We start from the raw sequence: 24,146 nt of genomic DNA, 5'->3' as shown, positions 1-24,146 counted from the left end.
TGCACAGGGTCAGACACAATTTGTTGGGCTTTTTGCTTCACCTGCAATTTATATACACATTCCAGTTGTTTCTGCTCTTTTTCAATAATTTTACTGGCCACGCTTATGATTCTGGACAATCTGTTTTTGTTCTTAGCCCCCAGAAGCCAATACCACATACACGTTAAAAGTATAACCAGTTTCAACACTTTTTATAGTCCTACTAGTATTCTCACTTTAACACCCAAATGTGGTGTCAATCTACCTAATAAAACTGTCCACAGCTTCCAAGTTACACCAAAGGGCATTTGCTCCTAAATGTTCCTCTAAGAGGTTCCCTTTTACAGAACTAATCAATGAAATCAGCTGCTTTATTCACTGCTCTCTGGTATTTCAGTGACTGGAATCAGAGACTCGGTTGGAGGAAAATGTGTCGTGGCAGGAGAGTGATGAATAGAACTGCCAGCAGAGTACAATATAACAGGGTCTCGCAGGGTTTAGAGGAATGAGTAAAAAATCTGAAACAGATTTTTTGTGGTGGTGAGAAATGATATGAACTTCATTCCTTCACTGGGAAACGACTGTGTGAAAAGTGCACAGATCTGACTCAGCATTTTAGACACATGATGTTGGATAACTGTTCGATTCTGGCAAGTAAAACTCCTGAGAGAGTTTCAGAATCAAAACTTTAGTCAAATGAGCTGGAAAATTCATTCTTATGAGGTGAGAGTTGAACCGGGTCGCTGGCCTCCACGACCTGACCGTCCTCTGGACTATTTAAACGCCAAGCTACTTCCTGTTTCTATTCTCTCTGCTTTTGTGGTATGAAGATCGAATTCTTCCCTGTCCCATTTCCATTTATTGCTTTTCACAGCTTCACCAACCCGTAGGGTATACACATCCTTGATTTAATTTCCATCTATAATTTAGAACCAGTGATCACAATGAATGTTAACATTAAATGCTACACATAACGTTGGTGAAAATAGAATTTATTACCTCAGGCACATTGTTTAGTATCTGTGAAATGTAGAAACTCCACACTGTTAAAACCGATGCCTGCAGAAGACACCTTTAACACATCTTACTTTTTTTTATATACTCTGCACAATCCATCTTTTATTCAGTGTGTCACTGCTGTGCAATGTTGGATATCTAATCAAAACATTCTGTGGTAGCTTTTGCATTTTGCGTTCTCCTCACCTCAGATATTTCACTGCTGACACATGAAGACATTAAAAGATTTCTTTCCCGAGACAGAAACTTGTGAAACTTCTGTCTGTGACAGTTCTTGCAGCCGAGCGCAGCAGTCTCTGCATGTGAAAGACGGAAACCTGGTGACTATACATAGTTTTTTTCTAACCTTTATGTTACTCAGGTGATGTTGACAGAAAAGATCTGTTTGTTTACAGCAGTGTCCTGCTTAATAATTCCACATGTAGGGAAGCTGCCTGATGCAGCTGCATCCTTCCACTGTTTGATGGCTTGGAGGATGAAAAAGTCTGTTCACTATTGCACCAATCAGTGAGCAAGTCTGAGGATACATAGACGTGTGTTGTTCCTCTGCTGCAGCAACCCGACAAAGAGTTAAGAGTTTGTCTATGGTTGGATTTTGACCAGACTCATTGGTGACAAGCAGGGTTCCTATTACACCAGGGCTGGGTGTCGGTACTCAATACCATTAAGGCATTGATTGAAATAACCAAGTCCCAAGCGGTATCGAAACTTCTCCAGTCAAACAATACCTGCATTTGATCATTATAGTACCCAGATCTAGAGAGAAGTTTTTTTCTCACAACCAATCTGTGCCTTATCCAGTGGGAAATGTCTTTTTCCTAAGCCACCAGACGTAAATGGTAATTTTACCTCACAGAACACACACACAGTAACTCAAACTAAGTAACCCATTGAGGTGGTGGTAAATGAGAAACTCTTGTGTTCTGCCAGGAAAATTACTGTATTGGCCAAATGCGTCTGGTGGCTTTGCAGAGAGCAATATTTCAGTACAAAAAGAAAGTTGGAAAAAACTAATAATTTCAACTATCCTCACTAAAGTTTTGAGTTCTAAGTCAAACTCAATCTCTTAAGTTAAATTTTGGAATAAACCAAACAGTTTTGCTGACCATATAACAGATCTGGATTTTCACTTTTATGATACATAATTATCTGAATATTCCAACTAAGTTACATATTTAAAGATATTTAGGACTTAAGTTTTGGTGGGTTTTTTTTAAATTGCAGATATTATTACATGTTCTCCTGCATTATGGACATTTACCTCTAAAAAGTGTCCAGGGTTGCAGACTCTGTAAAATATCAATGTCGAAGTCCCCCAAAGTTCACACCAGAGCCTTTAAGTGCTTGCTGATTTTGCAGTCACACAGTCCTAAGCTCCTGTGGACTCAGCAGGAGTTTTTGAGTCTGTGCATCAGGGTTTAGCCTGTCTGGTTAGCCATGCGATGGTCCAGGGTGTAGCCTGGCCTCCTGCCAGTGCCCGGTGCATGTTTGGCCATATATGTTTCAGCCCCCCTGTGACCTTAAGTAGCATTAAGCCGGTGAAAAAAAAAACATGAATGAGGGATTTCGAGCGCAGACCGACAGACTGAGGGAGAGGTCGCTGTCCATGGTGCTGAAGTTCAGTATTAATAAGCCCTCTGGGTCTTATCTGTCTTTATCTAGCTTTCATATTCAAGATTTGTGCAAACTGCTAACATGTGCTGGATGCCAAAGTAGTTTATTTCAAACTCAGCTGGTACCTTTCTATGCAGAGTCAGGAGGGTTGGCAATCTCCTACATTTCCTGCGTTTGTTTGACAGTCACAGTAGTCTGAATCATATTTGTCTGCATATAAATTAACCTGCAAAGGATTTGTATCTGGAAGCAATGCGGCTTTATTATCACTGTTGCATAGCAGAAAGAAAATATGGAATTGAATGCCACGTTGTGTGAATATGTAGCTTTTGCATATATTAAAGGGACAGTTCACCCCAAAATCAAAAATGCATGCTTTTGCTCTGGCATGTAGCGCTATTTACCTACACACTACTGTGGTTTTGTGTGTCTTCAAAAGGAGAAATAAAATATTTTAATGTTTATTTTTGGTAGTTGGAACAACAAGATAAAATTTAATAATTTCTAGTGATCATATTTGATCATTGAATATTCTCACTAGTGGCTGTGATTGTGAACTGATTTAGTAACCCCAGTTTACTAAATGTAATTATAATCTGTCATCTAGTCATTTTTTGTAACTGCAATTGAATACAGTGGCTTTTTTGTATCCCGTAATCTCGTTACATGTAATCCATTACTCCCCAAGTCTGGTTGGCAGAGCATGTGAACCCGTGTCCCTTTGTTGCATGACATCCTCTCTCTCTCTCTCTCTCTCATCTCCAGCTGCACTACATGGAAAAAAAAAAAAAAAAAAAAACTGTGCTGCTCTGTATACCTCTATGGAAGTCTTTCACTCTGCAGAGGACTTTCCACTGGAGAGTGATTTTTTTTTTCATTTCCAGCTAAACAGCTTGTGCACAATGTGGTGGCGGTTAAAGGTGCACTTGGTGCAATTTTTTGGAGTTGTAAAGCTGCAAGAGCACACAGCTTTGGCTTTGGTTATATCCCCAGCAACCCTCCATCTATGCAGGATGTTTCTCTGTTTCTACACCTCAGCCCCGACCCCCAGCTCCACCCTGAGTGACTCCAAACAGGAATCACTGGGTATGATGGATGGATTGGATGAATTTTACTGTTGAATATTGAAGTGAGAGTGCTTCTTGGTTTCATGTTTAAGCATGCTCACATCCATAAAGGCAGAACGATGTAGAGCTTGCAGCCCTTGTGACCCTTGAGGTATTAGAGACTTTGCGGTTTTATATATGGCTCCCCTCATGTGGATGTAAACACTTTTAGATTAAAGCTGCGAGTCTGCACCTCTTACTCATCATTTTGTTTGAACCCAAATCAAAATTGGACCTCTACTGAAGTTTTTCACACTGCTAATGACTTTATGTTGTGGAGGGAAATCTTTTCATGTATAGCCTATAGCCAAATGAAGGACGTGGGGTGGATGGGTAGGACAGTTTGTGTCTGATGTGACATTATTAAAAGTTTATAAGTACATGCATCATGTGACTTTCGTCTTGCCACTTGCTTCATTCATGTGATTTTTAACCCAAAACAGGATATTTTCCTTCACCTAACCAACTAATTTTTTGTGCCTAAACCTACCCACACTGCGATAGTTTCACAACATTAACCACATATTAAAAAGGCTTTCTGGCAGCGTCTCATGCAGCCGTTAAAGGGTACCTTGTGCATCAGTATGAGACGCCGAGGCGCGGTGACAAACTAGCAGCGGTATTCGATGAGCTGGGATGAAAACGGGTCGGCCCATACAGGATGTTCTTCAGTGAATGCCCTGACTCCAATCCCCACCCTGAAATACTATGGACAGATATCATTTTGTATGTATGGCGGATGAATGAGACAAACGCGTGTGTTGAGGGACGGCGTGTTTCTTGGTTTCATGTCACTTCAAGCGACATCGGTCACCTTATGATCACCAACCAACAGGGCAGCCAAGAAATAAGTCATGATCTGGTGGGTTTCAGCGTTTGAAGCTTTCATCTTTTGGCTACACTTGGCCTCACACACACACACACACACACACACACACACACACACACACACACCAACCTGCTACACATACACATACACATACAAGCCCACTAGACACAGACTCTGAAGAAAAAAAACTAGGGCATCAAAAGTCCCGAAGGCTTTGAGCTACAATTTTTTTGCATAATCAGGAGAGAGGGAGAGGAGCAGAGAGGGAGAATGCTGTAATTAAATTAGTGCATAAAGAAAATGAGGAGGAGAACATGTGAGAACACGGATATCAGCTCTGTCAGAACAGAACCAGACTGGAAGCACCAGACTGAGAACAGACCTGATTAAAGTCGATTATACACTCTTAGAAATAAAAATCCTGACTGGAACCAAGAAGTGTTCTTAGATTTTGTCTCCATAGGAGAACCTTGCTTCCTTTTACAACCTTTTATAAAGGTTCCACTTGGAACCCTTTTGGAGAGTTCTACCTAGAACCCAACATAAAGTGTTTATACTTGATCCATCTGCGTTAAGTTCCACTTAGAACCCCTATGAGAGATTCAACAGAGAACTGTTCTATGATGTAATAGTTCCACCCAGATCTATCCAGAACCTCTCTACATTCTGAGAGTGCCAACAACCTTCCTATATTTCAAAGGTTTTGTTTACAAAACACTGAGGGTTCTGCAGAGAACCTTTTTATATATTCCAAGGTTTAATCCAGAATCCATCCAAGCAGTTCTACTGAGAATCTTTTTATGTTCCATGGATTTTATCAAGACCACAGACAGGGGGTTCTACTGAGAGCCTTTTTATATTTGAGGGGTTTTATCTAGAACACACTGAGGGGGTTCTAAGGAGAACTTTTTATATTCCAAGTGTTTATTCTAGAACCCACCCAGAGACTTCTACCAAGAACCTTTTAGTATTTCAAAGGTTGTGTTAAGAGCTCACAAAGAGGGTTCTACCAAGAACCTTTCTGTATTGTAAGAGTTTTATCTGGAACGCACTCAGGGGTTCTACAGAGAACCTTTTTTTACATTCCAAGGGTTTTATCTAGAACCCAATCAGGATAACCTTTTAAATTCCAAAGATTTTATCTAGAGCCTGCTAAGGGGTTCTACCTGCAACCTTTTGATAGGGTTATATCTAGAGCAAAGTGAAGGGGTTCTAAGGAGAACTTTTTATATTCCAAAGGTTTTATCTAGAACCAACCCATGAGGTTCTACCAAGAACCTTTTTATATCCAAAGTGCTTAATCTAGAACCCATCCAGGGTTTTTTCTGAGAACATTTTTATATTCCAAGGGTTTTATCTAGAACACACCCAGTGGGTTCTACTGAGAACCCTTATATACTATGTTACAAAAAAGAAAGAGATCTTCAAGGGTTACAAGAATCCTTGAAGAACATTTTCATCTAAAAGGGGTTCTTTGAATGAAAGAGGTTCTTAAAAGAACACAACAAACCCTTCAATAAAGTGTAATTCATAAGCAAATGATTCTGGGTAGAACTTCATCTTTTCAGTAAGAACCCTTTTGAAACCCTTATTTGTAAGAGGGGGACGCTTCTTTCTTATTCCAGTTTATCTCTGAGGAGTGTTAAAACAAACACACACACACACACACACACACACACACACACACACACACACACACACACACACACGCAGCCTACAGTTCAGCTGGTGTCAACGGGGAGGGGGGTCACCCTGAGAGAGTAAACGGAGAGAGAAAGGAGGAGGAGGAGGAGAGAGAGAGAGAGAGAGAGAGAGAGAGGGGGGGGGGGGGGGGGAGTGCAGACAGACAGAAGTTCTTCCTCCCTCCTCCTCCTCTTCCTCCTCCGCTCTTCCATGAGGAGACACTTCTTCTCCATCCAGGCTGGAACCGGTGTGGGGGAAAATGCTTTTTCTTCAGGCGATATTGAAGAAAAGGCTGCTGCTGAAAGGTAAAAAAAAAAAAAGGACAAAATTATGTCTTTCTCTTCATCATCGCGGTCGTTAGTTCACTGTTTTGCGCTTATTGCTGCAACTTGAAGCTCCCGAAGCGCTCCGGGCTACTTTCCCTCCGCACGTCTGCTGCTGCTGCTGCCATCGATCATCTTCTGATTGACTGATCTCTTTTCTACTTCATGCTTTTTTGTTGTTGTTGTTGTTGTTGTTGTTGCGCGCTGCAGCCAGTTGACTATTTCTCCCATCAGACGTGTAAATCTCACTTTATAGTGATGTAAAACGCCGGATGTCAGTCATCAGAGAGGAGACATATAAGATAAAGCTGTGCTCTTATATCTGGAAGGGCGATCTTTTACCGCTGTGGGTTAAGCGGTTGTGTTAATGTCACAACCTCCAAAAAAACTGTTGTAGTATCCCTCCTCCTCCTCCTCCAAATACACACAAAGTAGTCCGTCTTACGTGTTTAATAACTTATAAAATACTACGAGTTCTATAATGCTTATATAAGGTCTTAATGTTTGCGTGATATTCAATGGGTTCACGTCGATTTTTCGTGCATTTTGTACTCTTTAATGTTGTTTTTCTAGATTTTTTATTGCTTATCTTATAGCTTTGCGTGCTTTTATTATGCTGAGAAATCACTTTTATAATATTTATATAAGGACTTAATTTTGTGTGCTGTTGATGTTGTGTGCAGTGGTGTTACTGCAGGCTTTCTTTATTGCTTTTGCTCTTGTTTTATGTCTTAAATTTTTTAACACTGAAATAGAGGTGGAGTTGTTTGTCTTGCTTAATGTCATCATATCAATTAGTTCTATAAAGACTTGATGTTTGTGTGGTATTGAATGAATTTACAGTGATTTCACAAATTTTTAATGAAATTGCTGTCCGTGTTCGCAGACTTTTATGGTTTATCTTGTAGTGATATAGTAGTTGAGTTGATTTTCTAGCTTGAGGTGCTTTTATTATGCTGACAAATTGATCAGTTCTATAATATTTCTTTAAGGACTTAATATTTGCGTGATACTGAATGAGTTCACAGTAGTCTTTTAGTAGATTGTGCCCTGTTCAATGTCATTCCTGGCCATGTTTTCAGGGTTTTATGGCTTATCTTTGAAAGTACTGTTCTACTTGAATTGTCTGTCTTGTCATAAATGCTATAAGCCCACATACCAATTAGTTCTATAAAGACTTAATGTTTGCATGTTTGCTTATCTTTATAAATACAGATATAGTGAGCTGATTGACTAGTTTGTCTCGCATTACGTGCTTTTATTCTATTATATAATTGAGTTCCATTCTATCAGGACCTTATCATATAGAGTTCACAGTGATTTTATTAAACTTTGTTCTTTAATGCAATTTATGTGCATGTTTTCATGGTTTTATGACTCATCTCTGAGGATACTGATTGGATTGAGTCTTGCTTTGCATACTTTTATTTGCCAGATCGATAAGTCATGAAATATTCCTATGAGGACTTCATGTTTACGTGGTACTCACTGAGTTCAGAGTTTTGCTGTATTAAATGCGATTGCTGGTCATGTTTTTGTGGCTTATCTTTGCAAATACTGATATGGCAACTAAATTATTTGTCTTGCCCTGCCTGTTTTTATCATGCAAATCAATGAGTTCTATAATATTTATATGAGGACTTGAAGTGTCTGCATGCTACTCATGTGTTGAATAATATAGACATTAGTACATTTATTTCCCAAATGCTCATTTTATCCATGTTCTTAGCATTTTGGCTGATCTCTGTGATTAATTGCAAATTTCAGTGACATGATGGAATTAATTAAATTGATTGTTTGTTCTAGTAACACTCATATTTTTGTCCCCAAAGGCACTGAATAGTGACCTAATCATGTGTTATAATATCTCTATATGTAACATGGTACATTTGATGTTTTACTATGGTTAGTATCTGATATATGATGTTTTTAGTTGGAGGTTACTTCATGTTAGTGTGTCTTTAATATCCCTCAAGAGACATGGTGTTGAGTATCTCTATATCTTCATGATACTCCTATAATAACTTCTTCTTCCTTTAGAGATATGTGGTATTGAACATATCTATAATATTTCTATAGTCACTTTATTTTTTAAAAGAGACATGTCACTATTAGTGCTAAAATATTCATTAAAGTGGCTTTACAGGAGGTTTTATTGTGTTTCTATATACTTCCCTGTATTTATATTTGGCTCATAGTGTTTTTATAATCCTATGATTTCTACTGCTGACTTTTCCGTGTGCATGTGGCGCTCCTCCAGTCGCCTCTGCCTGTGTTTGTAGGAGAGAGATGTGCAGTTTTTCCCTCTTCCTCTTCTGCTGATTTATTTATGAATTCGGGGATCTATTGCTTTGAAGTGAAGCCTGGAGACGCAGTGGAGAGGGAGGCAAATGGGGACAAAACGCCGCCTATCGGCCTGTCAGGGCGCACTGCAGCCCGTCCTGGGATTACTATCATAATAACAACAATCTGAATACCCAGAGGAAGTGCCACTTAGAGTTGACTTTATTGCCACACGGTGTAGCAGATAAATCACTGTCGTATTTACCGCAACTATCTGGTGTTAACACTGTGGAGATGTTTCTGAAAGTGTCACAGCTCCACCCGATGAGCGCAGGCCTATTTTTAAAGCCTGATGTCTCTCACCGACCAGAAAGTATCAGAGCAACTTGTGACAGCCGAGAAGAACAAATCTGAGATTTTACCACGGCATGTCGCTCAGTCTGCTGCAAAAACCGTGACTTCCACAATGACTGAATCTAACTTCATCACTGCACCGCAGATAAGGATTTCGGAGCGCGCCGCACCTATGAAATGTGTGTGATAATGAGGACTCTTGTGACATTTAGGAGATGCTAGATTGACAGAGGAGAACAAGCTTCACTAAAAATCAGTGACATTATCGTGAAAAGGTCAGAGTTTGGAGTCACAGAACCATGACGGCACGAAGAGTTAAAATTCATCTCCTGAGACACACAAGAGATCTGAACACACAGACGTGCCCTGTCCCGGGTTATGTTATTAGTATTTATTTTAAGTTTGTTCTAACAGACAGTCACATTTACATCTATTGTTTTAAAGGAATAGTCTGGATTATTTGATGTGGGGTTGTATATATAGTCGATGAAGTTCGACAAGCCCCTAGTTTTGAAAAGCAGCAGGAGTTGTGGTTTAACAAGCTGGGTCAGCAGAACATACCCACTTAAAAAAAAGTCCCACCAAAACAAATCAACATCAGTTAAAGTGTAAGTGATATTTAGAATGTTTTTACTTAATTTTCTTGCCATCAGGCAGCGTTTTTCTACAGGAAACTGCCATTAAATAAGCCAAATATTGCCCTCACCAAACCAACCAAACTCCATTTACGAAATTAGTCATTTTACCTCACAAACACAGGAGTTGCTGGTCTACCACTGCCTCGATCAGTCAGTTAGTTTGTGTTATTGTGTGGCTTCTGTGTTTTAAAAAGTAAGCTCAGATTTACCAAAGTTACACAATAACACAAACAAACTAACAGATCAAGATAAGCAACTCCCATGTTCTGCAAGGTAAAATTACTGATTATGACAATTTAGTTTGGTTGGTTTTGGAGCGAATGATATTTAACTTCTATAACAGTGGTGTCCCATCAGAAAAGGCTGTCTGACAGCAAGGTAAGGCAGTGAAGATATTCTAAATATTCACTTTCACTGATATAGATTTATTTTTTATTTAGGTGGCTAATTTTGCTGTTGACTCTGTCCACAACAGTACATTGTCAACCAGCACCTACTGTAGGTAATACACTGAATGAGTACCTCATACAGCCGCACTTCAAATAATCTGAACTATCCCTTTAATGCACATTTATAAAGAAATATTACAGTCTGATAACCAGTATTTTCGAAAGATGCCATGAAATGTAATGTGTTGTTCAGTTTACTCAGTTAACTCAGAAAACAATTAAGAGTTTCAAAGTTTATTAAAAGTTTATTGTTAGAGTCCTCTCACAATTCATGAGAAAATGATAAAGCGTGCTTTTAGCTTAAGTGCCAAAATGTTTTTTTTTTTGTTTTTTTTTTTTAGAAAATCAGCACAAAATTTGAATGTTTTTAAAACTGAACACCAGAAAGCATCATTTGCATCAACTAACTTTGCATTTTGTGGTTCCCAGTTTGGTATCTTACAGTTTTCTACCTCATTAAAAATTTAACGAAAAAAGAATAAACTATAAAGCTGAAAAGTACCAACTGGGAAAGGGATTATAAAAACTGAAGATATCTAAGTACTAGTATTAATTATGTCACGCTCATTCTGAAACAAAACTTAGACAATCAAAACATAAACAATGTGCAACATGTTCCTCCACCTGTTTGTGATTTCAGAAAGTAAAAAAAAGAAAAAGAAAAAGCTCAGCCATCTGCTGTTTACAGGACATTTAAACAAACATATCCACTGTAATGTTATAGATAATAAAACCCTGTCTGGACGTTCTTTTACTTCCCACTCCCAGCAGGGAGGTCAGAGGTCAGGAACAGGATCAGAAGGTCAGCTGCTCAGTGTCTTGTTCTCTCTTGTAGTTCCCCTGCTGACACGAAGAACATGAACCTATTTTCCCTTCTTGTCACCATGCTGCTCCGAGTAAAAAATGTTCCTTTGTTCGGTTCCAAAAAAATACACCAAGTCCCTCCAGTCATTCAGGAAAAGCTGGTATCAGTCCTGCTTTGTAGTGCTGCAGGGGCTACAGGTTGCCTGTGATTTTTTTTTTCTGCCAATTCAAAGTCTCTCTGAAGCTTAATAATTCCAAGACCTGCAGGTTTGCCTGTGAAGTCACATCAAACCTATTACACACTGAACCTCGGGGAATAACTAACCAATGGTGGCCTTGAAAACGGCGTCTCCTCAGCTCTCCAGCTGATGGTTATTCTGCAGATTAGCTGCCCGTCCACTGGGAACCTCCCGCTGCAGCGCCGCCCGCTCTGTCTCCGTTTTCTGCAGGTTCCACAGGGATCTATCTCAGACTTAATAAGACTTGGTATGTTAAAAAAAAAGGCAAAAAAAAAAAAGAATTTGTTAAAATCAAAGCTTAATACCTTAATTAATTACATTTGTGACGCTATTTGTGATTCAGTGGGGAAAATTAGAGCACAGTTGCTTTTATTTATGAAAGCAGAATTGATATATTTACCTGTTCCTTGGGTATTGTAAGATTAGACATACAGCACGAATACACGTCAGTTAAAAACACCTTTAAATTCTCCCTGGCAGCGTCTCATACAGCCGCTGAAGGGTATTTGTGCATAAGTGTGAGACGCCAAGGGACGGTGACAAAGCAGCGTTGACATTCGACCAGCTGAGAATGTGTTGAAATTGCCTATTCTGCTTTTTTCAAACGTACATTTAGCCAAGTGTTAGCATGTGAGCAGAGCAACAGAGTGGACCATAGATGGATTCATGGGGTCCTAAAGAGCTGGAGCTGCAAAGATCTGCAGACTCAGATGCTGATATTGGCAGTATGAGCAAGCAGCATTTTTTTTTTTCATCTTTGATTTAAAGTTTTAGCGATAATATATTGATATTTTATTGCAGAAATCATCAATAATTAGGCAAGAATCTGCAAAATGTCAACCTGTACAAATGCTTATAGTTATCAAGTAGTTTAACTAAAGTGTTCACTTTGGGTATTTTATCACATGATAACTTTTATTTTTTGTACTTTGCTCCCATGTTTCCAGGTGTCTGAGGCTGCGTGCACACTCTAATCATGATGACAAAAAGAAAGTCATCATTTAAAACGCTATAAATGCAACACAACATACAAATCCTATTTCTGTTTAGACGTTAGTGTGGTAGCTAACAGCATGAGCCAACTTAGGTCCAGGGAGCTAAACGAGCATTTTGCTAAATGTCCACTCACACAATGGCTCTGCTGTTTGGTGGTTTCAGGCTGTAGTTAGTAAACAGACTTAAACCACACAGTCAGCAAGTAAGTCTTTTCACTTGTAGAGAGCTTCATCACTCAGAGCAGGGGAACTTTTCAAATCCAGTATTGCTTCATGACAGGCTGCAACTAACAATTATTTTCTGGATTAATCAATACATTCTTTAGTGTATAAAATGTCAGAAAATGGTGAAATGTGTCAATTAGTGTTTCCCAAAGCTCAAGATTACATCCTCAAATGTCTTGTTTTGTCCACAACCCAAATATATTCAGTTTACTGTCATCAGACCAGAAAATATTCACATTTAAGGAGCTGGAATCGATTAGCAAAATGGTTGGTGATTAATTCAATAGGAATCAAATTTCATATAAATGTGTTTTGCTGTTATCATCGTTCTGAGTTTCAGTGGAGAGTTTTACTGGGAACCGCTCAGTGGAGGTGGAAAGCGATCCCTCACACACACTTTCCCTCCACAAATGAGAAAGCAATAGATTCCTTTTCATAAAAGTGCACACGTTTCTCCTGAAAGGATTTTCCAATCTGTCAAAAATAATTAAGGAGGGAACACCACAGGCCTGAAGATGAAGCTTAAGTTTTTGCGGAGACTTCCACTCTTTCAAATCCAGAACTGCACTGCGGTCAAGTCGGTGCTGTTACTCTGGCAATCATATCAATGGACTTTCCCATGCCATAATATATTCATGAATGTGTTGTTGTGAAACATTTTGCGTTGCTTTGATATTGTTCTATAGTATAGCATCAATAATGTTTAAATGGGTGCCCCCGAGAAAGTGAGGTACATAAATGACCGGAGAGTGACAGTGGTTGCACTAAGTGGTTGAGATGTAGACTTGAGGGGAGCTCTTTAAATTATTCAGCAGCAGAAATGAGCTGATTGACGACTGAGCCGAGTGTCCAACTTACCGACTCTTAAGTGGGAGTTGAGCTGAGAAGATGACGGATGTGACTCAAAGTTATGCGCCACAGTTTTTATCTTTTTTTTTTTTTTTGCACATAAATCCTTCTGAAGAGTTTGAAACTTCTCTCGCTCTCATCACATCCTTAAATGACCGCCCATTACAGCTTCATCTCACCATCTGTCTACATCTTTTTGTCTCCCTGCGAAAAGTAATGACTCCCCCCATCCGTCCCTCACACTTTATCTGTTCCTCTCCATCACATAACCTATTTCTGTCTGTCATTCCCAAGTAGCACCATTTATTTTATCTCTTTCTCCGATTATATAATTTCATCCTGCTGACAATTATGAATAACATTGAGTTACATTATATTTAATATACAGTAATGGCCTTGGTTGTGGTGTGGAATACAGACCTTGAAGAACACGCTCTCTTCAAATCTGCATACAAATAGAAAAACTTTACACTTACAAATTGTGTGCAGTACACACAGAAAAGTCCAGTTTTGTGTGCAGGTACACACCAATCCTTCCCATTAACTTCTGAGCTTCATCCTCATGGTGACTTTGCAGTTAACGTTGTGAAATGGTTGCAGTTTGGTTGGGTTTAGGCGCCAAAGCTACTTGGTCAGGTCGAGGAAAAGATCTTAGGTTGGTTTAAAAGAATGTTACTAGGGTAACTTAAATTATATAATTTAAAGGCCAAGTGTGTCGGATTTATGGTGCTCATGCAATGTTTTGTCACCGCCTATCTGCATTTCATACTGATGCACAAGTTAGCCTTCAGCTTCTGTATGAGGTGCTGCCAGAAAGCCTTTAACATGTAGTTAAAGTTGTGAAACAGTCTGAGTTTGAGGAGGTTTAGGCACAAATACTACTTGGGTAGGTTTGGGATTAGACCATATCTGATGTTGCCTTAAAAACCACACACATATGTAAGAGTTGCAGAAGAGCAGTGATATATCGTTGGTATTTGGCGAGTTTGTAATGACAACGGGCTGATTCATGGCACAGTTTTTAATTTTTGGGCTTAAGGGAAGTATCAGTTATGTTCAAGTCAAAAGGCTCAAGTCCAAGTGAAGTCACAAGTCATTGGTTTTTAAAGTTTAAGTTGAGTTTTGAATCAGGTTGATTTTGTCAAGTAAAGTCTAAAGTCATCAAATTTCTTACTCAAGTCCAAGTCACACACTCCTGCCAGATAACACAAAATCCTACACACTGATCCTTTAACTTATGTTACGTATTTGATGTAACGTTGACTTTTTACACGGCACACAAACTGCAGCTTCCCGGGTCAAAGTCTTTTGTTCGTTTGACGCATCCATCCAGCCCAAAGTCTTTGTTGCTTTTTATATTCCATTATCTGACCTTTTTATATCTATGACATCCACATGTAAAATGACATTTCTTCACAATACAAGTGAGAACAGACTAAACAGACAGCAAAGACTTTGGTGTGTTGCTCATACGATATTTGGCGAGACTGAGCTGGGCGATCACTGATGATGCTGTTTATTCAAATGTTTAAATCCTAACTTCTCAGAAGATTTTTTCCAACCTCATGAAAGCATTTTGCCTAAAACTGTTGCTCTCACTCTGTTTTTTTTCACATTCTACCTCTCTACATATTCTTTCCCTCTTTCTCCATCCTTCCCCATGTTCCCCCTCTCCTCTTCCTGTCTACCCCTTTTCCTTTCCTCCCTCTCTCCCTCCGTCGCTCCTCTCAGCGATGCAGATGTGCTTTCTTTGATTTTGTCACCAGAGATTAATTAGCACTTTATTAGGAGTCCTATTTATACCTCCAGCCGGGAGAGGGGAAAAAGAAAGAGAAAGATGAGGAGGGGAGGGAGAGGAGGGAAAGTGGGAGTGAGAGACTGATAGACTGAGGCAGAAATTGAGTCAGGAAAAGACGAATGTGGGGAAACAGAGGGAAAGTCGGAAAAATAGAGAGAAGTGAGCCGAAAGTGAAAGAAGGAGGGAAGGAACTGAAAAGATGATAAACATGCAGTTTAAAAAGAGAGGCAGGGTGGGAGAGACGATGGAAAGGAAAGGAATAAACAGACGAAAGGATAAAGAATGAAAAGGCAACAGGAAGGAGAAATAGACAGGAAGAGAGGATGAAGAAGTCGTTCTAAATATATAAGATGGAAAAGTAGAAAATATTTTCTATATTATAGAAAAAAAGGTGATAACTAGAACTACATAGGGTTCTTCAGCATGCCTCCATAGGATCCTGGTAGAACATTTTATAAAGCTTCCACCATAAAGGGTTCCACCTCGATCAGTCTGGGAAAGGTTTCACCCAGAACCCTTTGTGAGAGGTTCTACAGAGAACACATCCATGGAGTAATGGTTCCACCCATAACTCTCTGTGGTGATTCTATCCAGTCTTCCCACCTTCTAAGGATGCTAACAAGAACGCACCCAAAGAGTTCCACCAAGAACCCTTTTATATTTTAAGGTTTTTATCTAGTAGACAGTCACATAGTTCTACCGAGAACCCTTTCATGAAAGAGTTCTTGGGGGTGTCAACAATCCTTGAAGTCAAGAATTCTTCAAGGATTTCAACAATCCTTGAAGAACCAGAATCCACCCGGGTGGTCTTCCTAGAACCTTTTTTATGTCAAGAGCTTTATCTAAAACCCACACAGGGTTCCATTGAGAACCATTTTATATTCCAAGGGTTTTATCTAAAAGATATCCAGGAGGTTCTATCAAGGACCCTTTTATGGTACAAAGAACCCTTGATAGAAGAGTTCAAGAATTTCAACAATCCTTTAAGAACAAGTACCCTTCTGGGGGGTTCTACTGAGAACATTGTTTTATTCCAAGGGTGTCACTGAGAAACTATCAAAGCAGTTTTACCAAGAACCCTTTTATATTTCAAAGGTTTTATTTAGAACACACCCAAAGGGTTCTACTGAGAACCCTTTTATATTATGGTACAAAGAACCCTTGACGAAAGAGTTCTTCAATGTTTTCAACAATCCTCGAAGGACAAGAACCTACCCAAGGGTTTTATCTAGAGGACACTCAGGGGGTTCTACCAAGAACCCTTTGAGGTACAAAGAACCCTTGACAAAAGAGTTTTATTATATTTATTATAGAATTCAAGGACCCTTGGTTAACCATTTCTTCAAAAAAGGATTCTTCAAAAGTGAATTGTTCTGGGCAGAACAGCTATTCAAGAACCCTGTTGGAACCCTTATTTTCAAAAGTGTACTTCATGTTACCAGATAACATTCAGGCAGCATGTTTCTTTGCACAACAGAATTAAAAAAAAAACTATTGGCCATAAGGTGGTTGTAAAATAAACACTGAGGTACAGAAGAAACGACCACTGCTGTCTGCAGAACTATTTTTTTCCGTTCTGCGAGGCCGGTCTTGGCAAGATTGACTGAAGTAAAGTGGGAGGTGAGGAGAGAGTGAGATCAAGGGATATGGATGAATGAGTGTGAGAATGGGACAGAACTGAATGAAAGGAACGAAGTGGGAGGAAAGAAGGCGAGTGGGAGGTTAAGATGAAGGTAAATTCACAAAGAAGGGGAGGAAGAAACTGTAGAGGTGAAGAAGGAAGGGGAGAGATACTGTAGGTGGGAGAAAACAGAGATTGAGTCACCCGTTGAAGACATGCTGTGATGTTGAAGAGGAACTGGTAGAGTCAGACAAGAAGGAGAGTAACAAAAAAGAAAAGAAGGATAAAGAGGCACGTGGTGATGCCTGCTGAAGGCATGATGTGAAGATGGAGAGCAGGATAAAGGAGGAAAGAATGAGAGTGATGTAAGATATTCAGCCTAGTGGAGTGAATATACTGAACTGAACACAAAATATATGGATTATTGAAACTAAAACTTTAAACGAGCACATTCTTGTTGGATTTAAGCTCAGCTGTGACTCTTAAAACTGTCTGCCTGCCTGCAAATCCCTGCAAAGCTTTAGCTTTGAGGCAAAACTTACGAAAATGTAAAAAAAAAAAAGAACGTTTTGTTATTAATTTGTTGCTGAATAAAATACAAATTCAGCAGCACAATTTGTTCCATCCAGGAGGCAGGAAGGATGCACTTGTTAGTTATTTTCAGAGCTTCTCTGAAATAGCCTATCTGAAAGGAAGTGTGATCTTCAGCACTTCACACTAAGTTGCGAACAACGTCAGAACAGTTTCATCTTTTTCCCAAGAGCAAGAAACAGGTGCTTTTCCAGTTTCATTTCAACAACAGTACAACCTTTGTTGTGTCTTTGTAGTCAGCAAATGCTCCAAAGTTGACTCCAAAGTCAAACTCTGTTGCTCCAAAGTTGTTGTCAAACTCTGTTGCATAGCAATTGGATTGATTTAACCCTTTGTTCAGCACTTGCCTGCTGTTCGATGCGTTGCTCACAGCTGCGACATGCAAGTCAAGGGAGCTGGAGCTCCCATCCAGGTGTAGCAGATGATGGTCATTATAAACCTGAGAAAGAGCTGAAATATGCATGTTTCAGTCAGAATGTGCTCAGTCCACCAAAGTGTGTATTTCCAGTATAAAATATTCAACATGTGCAGATTAAATATGTGTTAGCATTTTTGTGCAGCTCTACAGATGTAGTCAGCTTCGATTCATGCTGGTCATAATGGACTCCTCCTGCAGCATAATTCACTTTTCCATCTGTTTGGCTAATAGCTAATAACTGGGTTTGTGAGTTGAATGGCTAGCTTACATGGTTAGCAGTTGGCCTGGTTTCTTATGGCGAGCCTCAGACCTCAGAATCACAGTCCATATCTCTGATTTGTTTAGCAATTTTCTGCTCGCTGGTGATTGTTCCTCCTGGCTGGAGAAACAATGGACCAATCAGAGCGTTGAAGGTGGCGTCATCTTCCTACATAGCTAGCCTGCTACCTAGCTCCATCTGCAAAAGATACCAAAACGATACCAATGAACAAGAGAAGAGTTTTTTTTTTTTTTGCAAAGTTAAGATATAACTATAATTACATGTATGATTCCAGTGAATAATTCCCAGTGACAAACATGCTGTCCTCACTTTTCCCATGAGTACAGGGATAGAGAACTGAACATAATGATGTCACAGTGAAGTTTCATCTTATGGATATAAAATGTTAAAACTTTTGTTAAAAAATTTTATCCCATTAGATATTTATGTGAAATTTTGCCGTTATTAGTACATGCATTCTTTTGTTATGGCAAAAAAATGTTCTGTGACTACTGACATCTAATCAGTTCGGGTCCAAGTGGACATGTGTGTCAAGTTTAAAGAAATTCACTTAAGACACTCTTGAGACAAAAACAACAAAAACAGTATCCCTCTGGCCACCATTGTCGCCCTCACGGAGGCATAAAAATTGCTGATAATTAAGCTTATTTCATTTATGTTGCATCGTATTGCAAAATTCATTCAGCTGCAACATTTATTGCTATTGCCCAATTCACTCCTCAGAAATCTAAAAGGAAACAAGACTTGAGTAGCCGGCAACTTTTTTGGCTTAAATTTCACTTCTGTGGCGACACCATATTGATACGTGACTTCTGATTGAGGGAGATGACTGCAGGCTCTCGAGACGAGCCCACTTCTGAATGCTACCCATCTGTCAGGAACAAACTGCAGCAGGACAGTTAGCTTCATTAGGGTGGCGGAGTCGATGGGGACTGGCTTCAGGTTGTACTTTAGGAACAAACAACAGAAGCCACGATTATTTATTATGCATATCAGCAGCACTGTCTGTTTGGTGCTACTGTGATACTTGGATAGAACTACTGAGAATGAGCCAAAGAACGGTAGATGAAGAAAAGCGAAGCAAGAGAGACAGGTGATAAAAATGAAATGACAGACACAATGACAAATAGGAAGGTAGAGCAAAGAAGCATCATGAGTAAAATAAGAAATGCGGAAGAAAAGGTCAACAAGAAAAACAGCCAAAAGGACGTAGGAGAGAATGAGTAAAAAACTGAAGGGATAACAAAGAAAAACTGGACTGAAACGCTGCAGTGACAGGCAAAGAGGAATAAGGACTGGAAATATGACAGAGAGGTTAAAAGAAGAAAAACTGCCTTCAGGACATGAGAAGGAGCAAGATAGAAAGAGGGGGGAGGAAGAAAATAAGAGCGAAATGAAAGAGAAGGAGAGAAAGAAATCGAGGAAATGATGACAGGTTGTGTTGCATGTTGGGGTGAAGAATGAAGGCAGTGACAAGTGCCACTGTTGTTTGGTGGTATAAGGCAGATAAGGGCCTCGGCTGACGCTTTCAAGAAGCCCTTTCAGAAACCTTTTCAGAAACTGTTGTTTGGCCTTTCTCAGCTGCCTTAGTCGACTGCCAGAAACAACAATGAGTCCACAGAAGAAGAAAAAAAAACAGCTAACAAAAAAAAGTCGAGAGAGAGAGAGAGGGACAAAGAGAAAAAGAGACAGAGGCTTCACACTTTGGGTACGCTGGCCTCATTATGTCAAGGCAGGGTTATATGAAAGCAAAAGGGGAGAAATGAGAGACAAACGGTGGAGTAATATTTAGAAAAAGAGCAAAATAAGAGTTGAGACAGACAGGATGAGAGTGCTCGAAAGACAGAGGAAATATATAAAATGATACATGTATATTCTTTATGTTACACAGGTAAGACAGTAGATGTTTATATCAAAATGTCCCTGCCCTGGCAATTAAAAACAAAAGCCACCACAAAATTATTTTCTAATTTTGAGCTGTGCTTCTCTCTTGGTCCTGTCCAGAAGGGAACCCTTGATTTGCAAAACTCTGCTGAGATTTGCACCAGTTGTTTCTGGCAAAATATTCGAACTCACTGAATGTTTTGTGGGTCTCACGACAGAGGACCTGTCTGTGAACAGCATAATGTTACACTCAACTGTGTCTCCCACGCTGATATTTTATTTGGCAGGCACCCAAGGGTATTTTGTGACCAATTTTGGCATTTTTATTTTTTCACTTGCGATCGATTATGGATCGGTCTGCATCTTCCCCCTCACCTGTTTGCTCTGCTGTGAGAAGCTCTGACAGTTTCTGACAGATAAACACAGTCTCCTTTAAATGTATAGACCTACTTACACGTTCGTATAGTCTTTTAAGCGTATCTGGTCGGAGTTGATGTCATTCAGTACTCCATCATTAACAACAAGCAGCTCTCTGCTGCTGTGAAAACTGAATCGCCATTGAACACATAAAACCCAAACACGAGCTGTGTTTTTGGGCGACTTTATAAAACAACCTGCTGCTGAAGAAAGTCAACAGATCAGATACAGACAGGAGAGAGAAATGGAGGGAGGCAGGGTGATGGATGAGAGATGGCGGCCGCAGCAGATCAAAACATCACCGGATTCATGTTTGTGCCGGATTCATGTTCACTTCACTGCACTGAGCTCGCTCTGTGTGTGTGTGCCTATGTGCGTATGTGTGTGTGTGGAGGAGCTGCACAGTTACAGAGAGGAGAGTGATAATAAATTACATCAAACCTTAAACACCTGAAATGATCAATTCTCTGGTCTTTAATAATTCAGCTCCTGGGGTGCAAGAGTGCGGTGCATAGTTGTTTGGATTTAAAACAAAGCCTCAAGACAAATAATTTGTTTCTCATGGCAAACTAAGAATAGAAATAAGGCAATTTGTCAAACTTTTCAACAAGAAAACCAAAGTACATCCTCTGTCTTATCCTACTGGTCCACATTTGCTGGAGATATTTGCAGTTTGGCTATTGCTGCAAAAGTTTTTTTTTTAAACAACAAAGTCAAAGAGATATTCTTTAAAATGTTTTACACTGATTCAAGTTGTTCCTTTTGTGGAGATTTAAGAGAAACGCTGGTGCATAGTATCCTGGTCTTGCCCATATAATAACAGTTAATAATGACCCTCACTTTCTTTTACACCGGGGAAATGTATTGTTTGGATTCACTGAATATAGCAGAAATCTTGGCTCACAGTTCTGTTTGACTAAATTACTTATTATTTTGTCCAAATTTCATATTTACAGGTCTAAATTCAACTTTCTAGAGCTGACTGCTGACATGCAACAATAGATTTTTAAAAATATATCATTTTGATTTATAATCTCTGTAAGAGTTCACAACCATTCAGCCAGACCATAAGTTGGTAAAATAGAGAAACCCGAAGTCAGAAGGTGTACGGTTGTATCTGTCTGGAAAATAGGTGTGAGATCATTTAATTTTTCAATGGTTTGTGAGTTTATTTTGTTTATTGGGTGTAGTGAACGTATGCAGCACACATAACTTACTGGTAAATTCCACCAGGCGTGGCATGTCTGCGCTGCGGTTCTGATCCGTCCTCCGCACGGCTGCAGCGCCCACCAACAGCATTTCAGAAGAATTTCAGCAGTGGAGCGTCTTGCCCGACTGGTTGTGTTTACTTGCTCAGATTTTGTTAAGTCCTCTTTCTTTGCTCTTTGTGCGTCTACCATGGATAAGCAGGCTACGTGGGTAATTTTTTTTTTTTCTGTCTGTCTTTATGATATAATATATTGCGGATGGGCTGACAATGGCTGGCTGAATATTTTCATAGTCATTTAATCTGTTGATTATTTTCTTGATTAAGCCACATCCACTTCAGACCCTCCTCACCGCAGACTGCACTTATGCTACAAAAAACTCACTCAGATTTGGCTAGGGAAGACATGAAAAGGCGAGATCCTCGCTCAATGTCCAACAACTACAACAACATCAATTATTAAGTTAAGTATATAGTTCAGAATTTAGAACGTTGGTTCATGATCGTAAAAAGAAGAGTCATGATATTTTTTTTCCTCCCACCCCTAGTCAATAGATGGTTGTCATTTTTACTTTACAAATACTTATCATAAAATGTCTGGTAACATCTGTGTGATAAATTCACCCTACAAGGAAACCTCAGTGACGGTTCGTGTCTGTTTCTTGGATGTGGCAAGTCATCACACAACATTATTTCCATAAATTACCATCAGGTTGGCATGTGTTCCACACTCACTGAGCCCATAAGAAACACTGAGGGTGACATAAGTCTGCAGAACTGCATTTCCTTAGCTTTCTGGAACTGGAGTGATTGTTGACTTGTTTTTGAGGCAAAATAATATGATGCATGTTTTTTAATCAGGCTGGCCTTGTTGAGAAGCTGAAGTAGGCTACAGGGATCCAACACATAGACGAAATGAGAAAAAGCTAATTAATGGAATGAGAGAAGCTGAATACGATGCTGCAAACAGAGCAGGAAATTGAGCCATTGGCTCATGGTTATCAACATTTACGCAAAAAGTCTAATTTAACACTGTCTTGATGATGTGGAAGGTGGTCTATGAATATTATACAATGGGAAACAAGCTCGGGGAAGAGAAATGCATGAGAGCGTTTTACAAGAAGTAGGTGGGTAACACCGTCTGTTGGCTGTATTCTTGCAGGGCTTATGTTGTCCTGTATGCACATACATTGATTATTGTCTACAGTAGCTGTGTTTTAAGGATAGGCTATAAACATAAGCAGGGACACTGTAAATTTTCACACCTGATTCTTTAATTACTTCTTTGAATCTGAACATAAGTGATGTTTGATTCTTGTGACTTCCATTAACCCTGCTGGTCTGATTTTATTTTTTTTCCCTTCTGTTTTGATCTGTGGTCCACTTGCATCTGTTTTTTGTTTGTTTGTTTGTTTGTTTTTTTGTTTTACCAGCACAGCTTCTTACTACCGCTGGCAGCTTGTGGGAGAAGTTTGCCTGCAGGGCTAGAGAGCTCGAGGCTTGTCTGCCAAAAAGTTTAGGGTTGGGGAAAGGGTTTAGGCTGTCTGACAGAAAGTAATATAATATACAGGCAGACAAAGCCATGTGTGCACAGCTGAAAGGAGCGTAACAACTCGTTCAGGCAACAAAGAAGGACAAAATAAAGCCCCCTTCATCCACTGAATTGGCATTAAGTTGGGCTTGCATGATAATTTCTGCTCATACACCACTGAAGCATTTTATCACTTCAATTTTTCTTGCCAACAATCCAGGAAATCCACTGGTGATGTTATCCGGACCCATGCACATCATAGATTTTCTCCCTGCAGGAGCACAGATTGTGTTGTGACTGCACACAAACTGCACCAACTGGAACCAGTCTCAGGCCACCTCGTTGACTGGTCTCGGGGACAGTCTCTTGATTATGAAAATTAGTTGAACCATCAGCCAAAACATTGAGCAGTGGTTTGTACAGCCAGTGGTCTTGCATAACCAGACCTCTCTCCACAGCACTCAGCGCTGGAGATACGTCTGACTCCAGACTGGGAAAGAACGCCCTACTATGTTTGCATTTCTTTAAACCAATCACAAACGTTTTGGGTGGTGCAAAGCCCAGGATGCAGCATCAGTAGTGCAAAACAGTGTCAGGTGGCGTTTTGGGGGACCATTTGCAGATCTGGAGGTGAGCTCTGACATTAAAATGTCTACATCACTGGTAATATTTTATGATTAGCTTGTTTATGTTCAGCCCATTAGCTTCCCAGCCACTAATTTGCTGTTTTCAGTGTCTAGGTTGCATCTCAGAGGTTTTTTGTTGTTTCCCAGGGACTTTGAAAATATAGAAGCAGACACTGTGATGCCACTTGGAGCATGCAACAAGTGGCTGGATTTGTACCAGCAGTGTGCATCCAGTGAGTCTCATTATATAGCCAGTGCCCAGTTTCTCTTAATTTTTTCTAAGGCCACGTCAGGAAAAATGAAATGCATATAATCACTCCAAGGATTTCCTTAGGGTGAGAGAAAACCATGTGTGGCTAGAAGGTCCTTAGTAACAAGTAAAGACC

General features: G+C 39.7%; 1 protein-coding gene across 2 annotated transcripts in view; it reads left to right on the top strand.

Moving 5' to 3' along the window:
• grip2b (glutamate receptor interacting protein 2b) overlaps positions 1-24,146 on the top strand; it is a 243,520-nt gene that overhangs the window by 113,771 nt on the left and 105,603 nt on the right. Inside the window, exon 1 of one of the 2 annotated variants that reach the window (XM_084745938.1) lies at positions 6,461-6,533. The exons of the other annotated variant lie outside the window; for it this stretch is intronic. Within the exon in view, the coding sequence (XP_084602064.1) occupies positions 6,488-6,533 (46 nt within the window). The 5' untranslated portion in view covers positions 6,461-6,487. Of the gene's footprint in view, positions 1-6,460; positions 6,534-24,146 lie in introns of those variants that run through there. 2 annotated transcript variants of the gene reach the window in all.

This window comes from Lutjanus erythropterus, chromosome 2 (genome assembly GCF_056507025.1).
Source record: "Lutjanus erythropterus isolate fLutEry1 chromosome 2, fLutEry1.hap2, whole genome shotgun sequence".
Lineage (NCBI taxonomy): Eukaryota > Metazoa > Chordata > Actinopteri > Lutjaniformes > Lutjanidae > Lutjanus > Lutjanus erythropterus.
The sequence above is the reverse complement of the archived record's forward strand: the minus strand, read 5'-3'. Positions and strand labels throughout refer to the sequence as shown.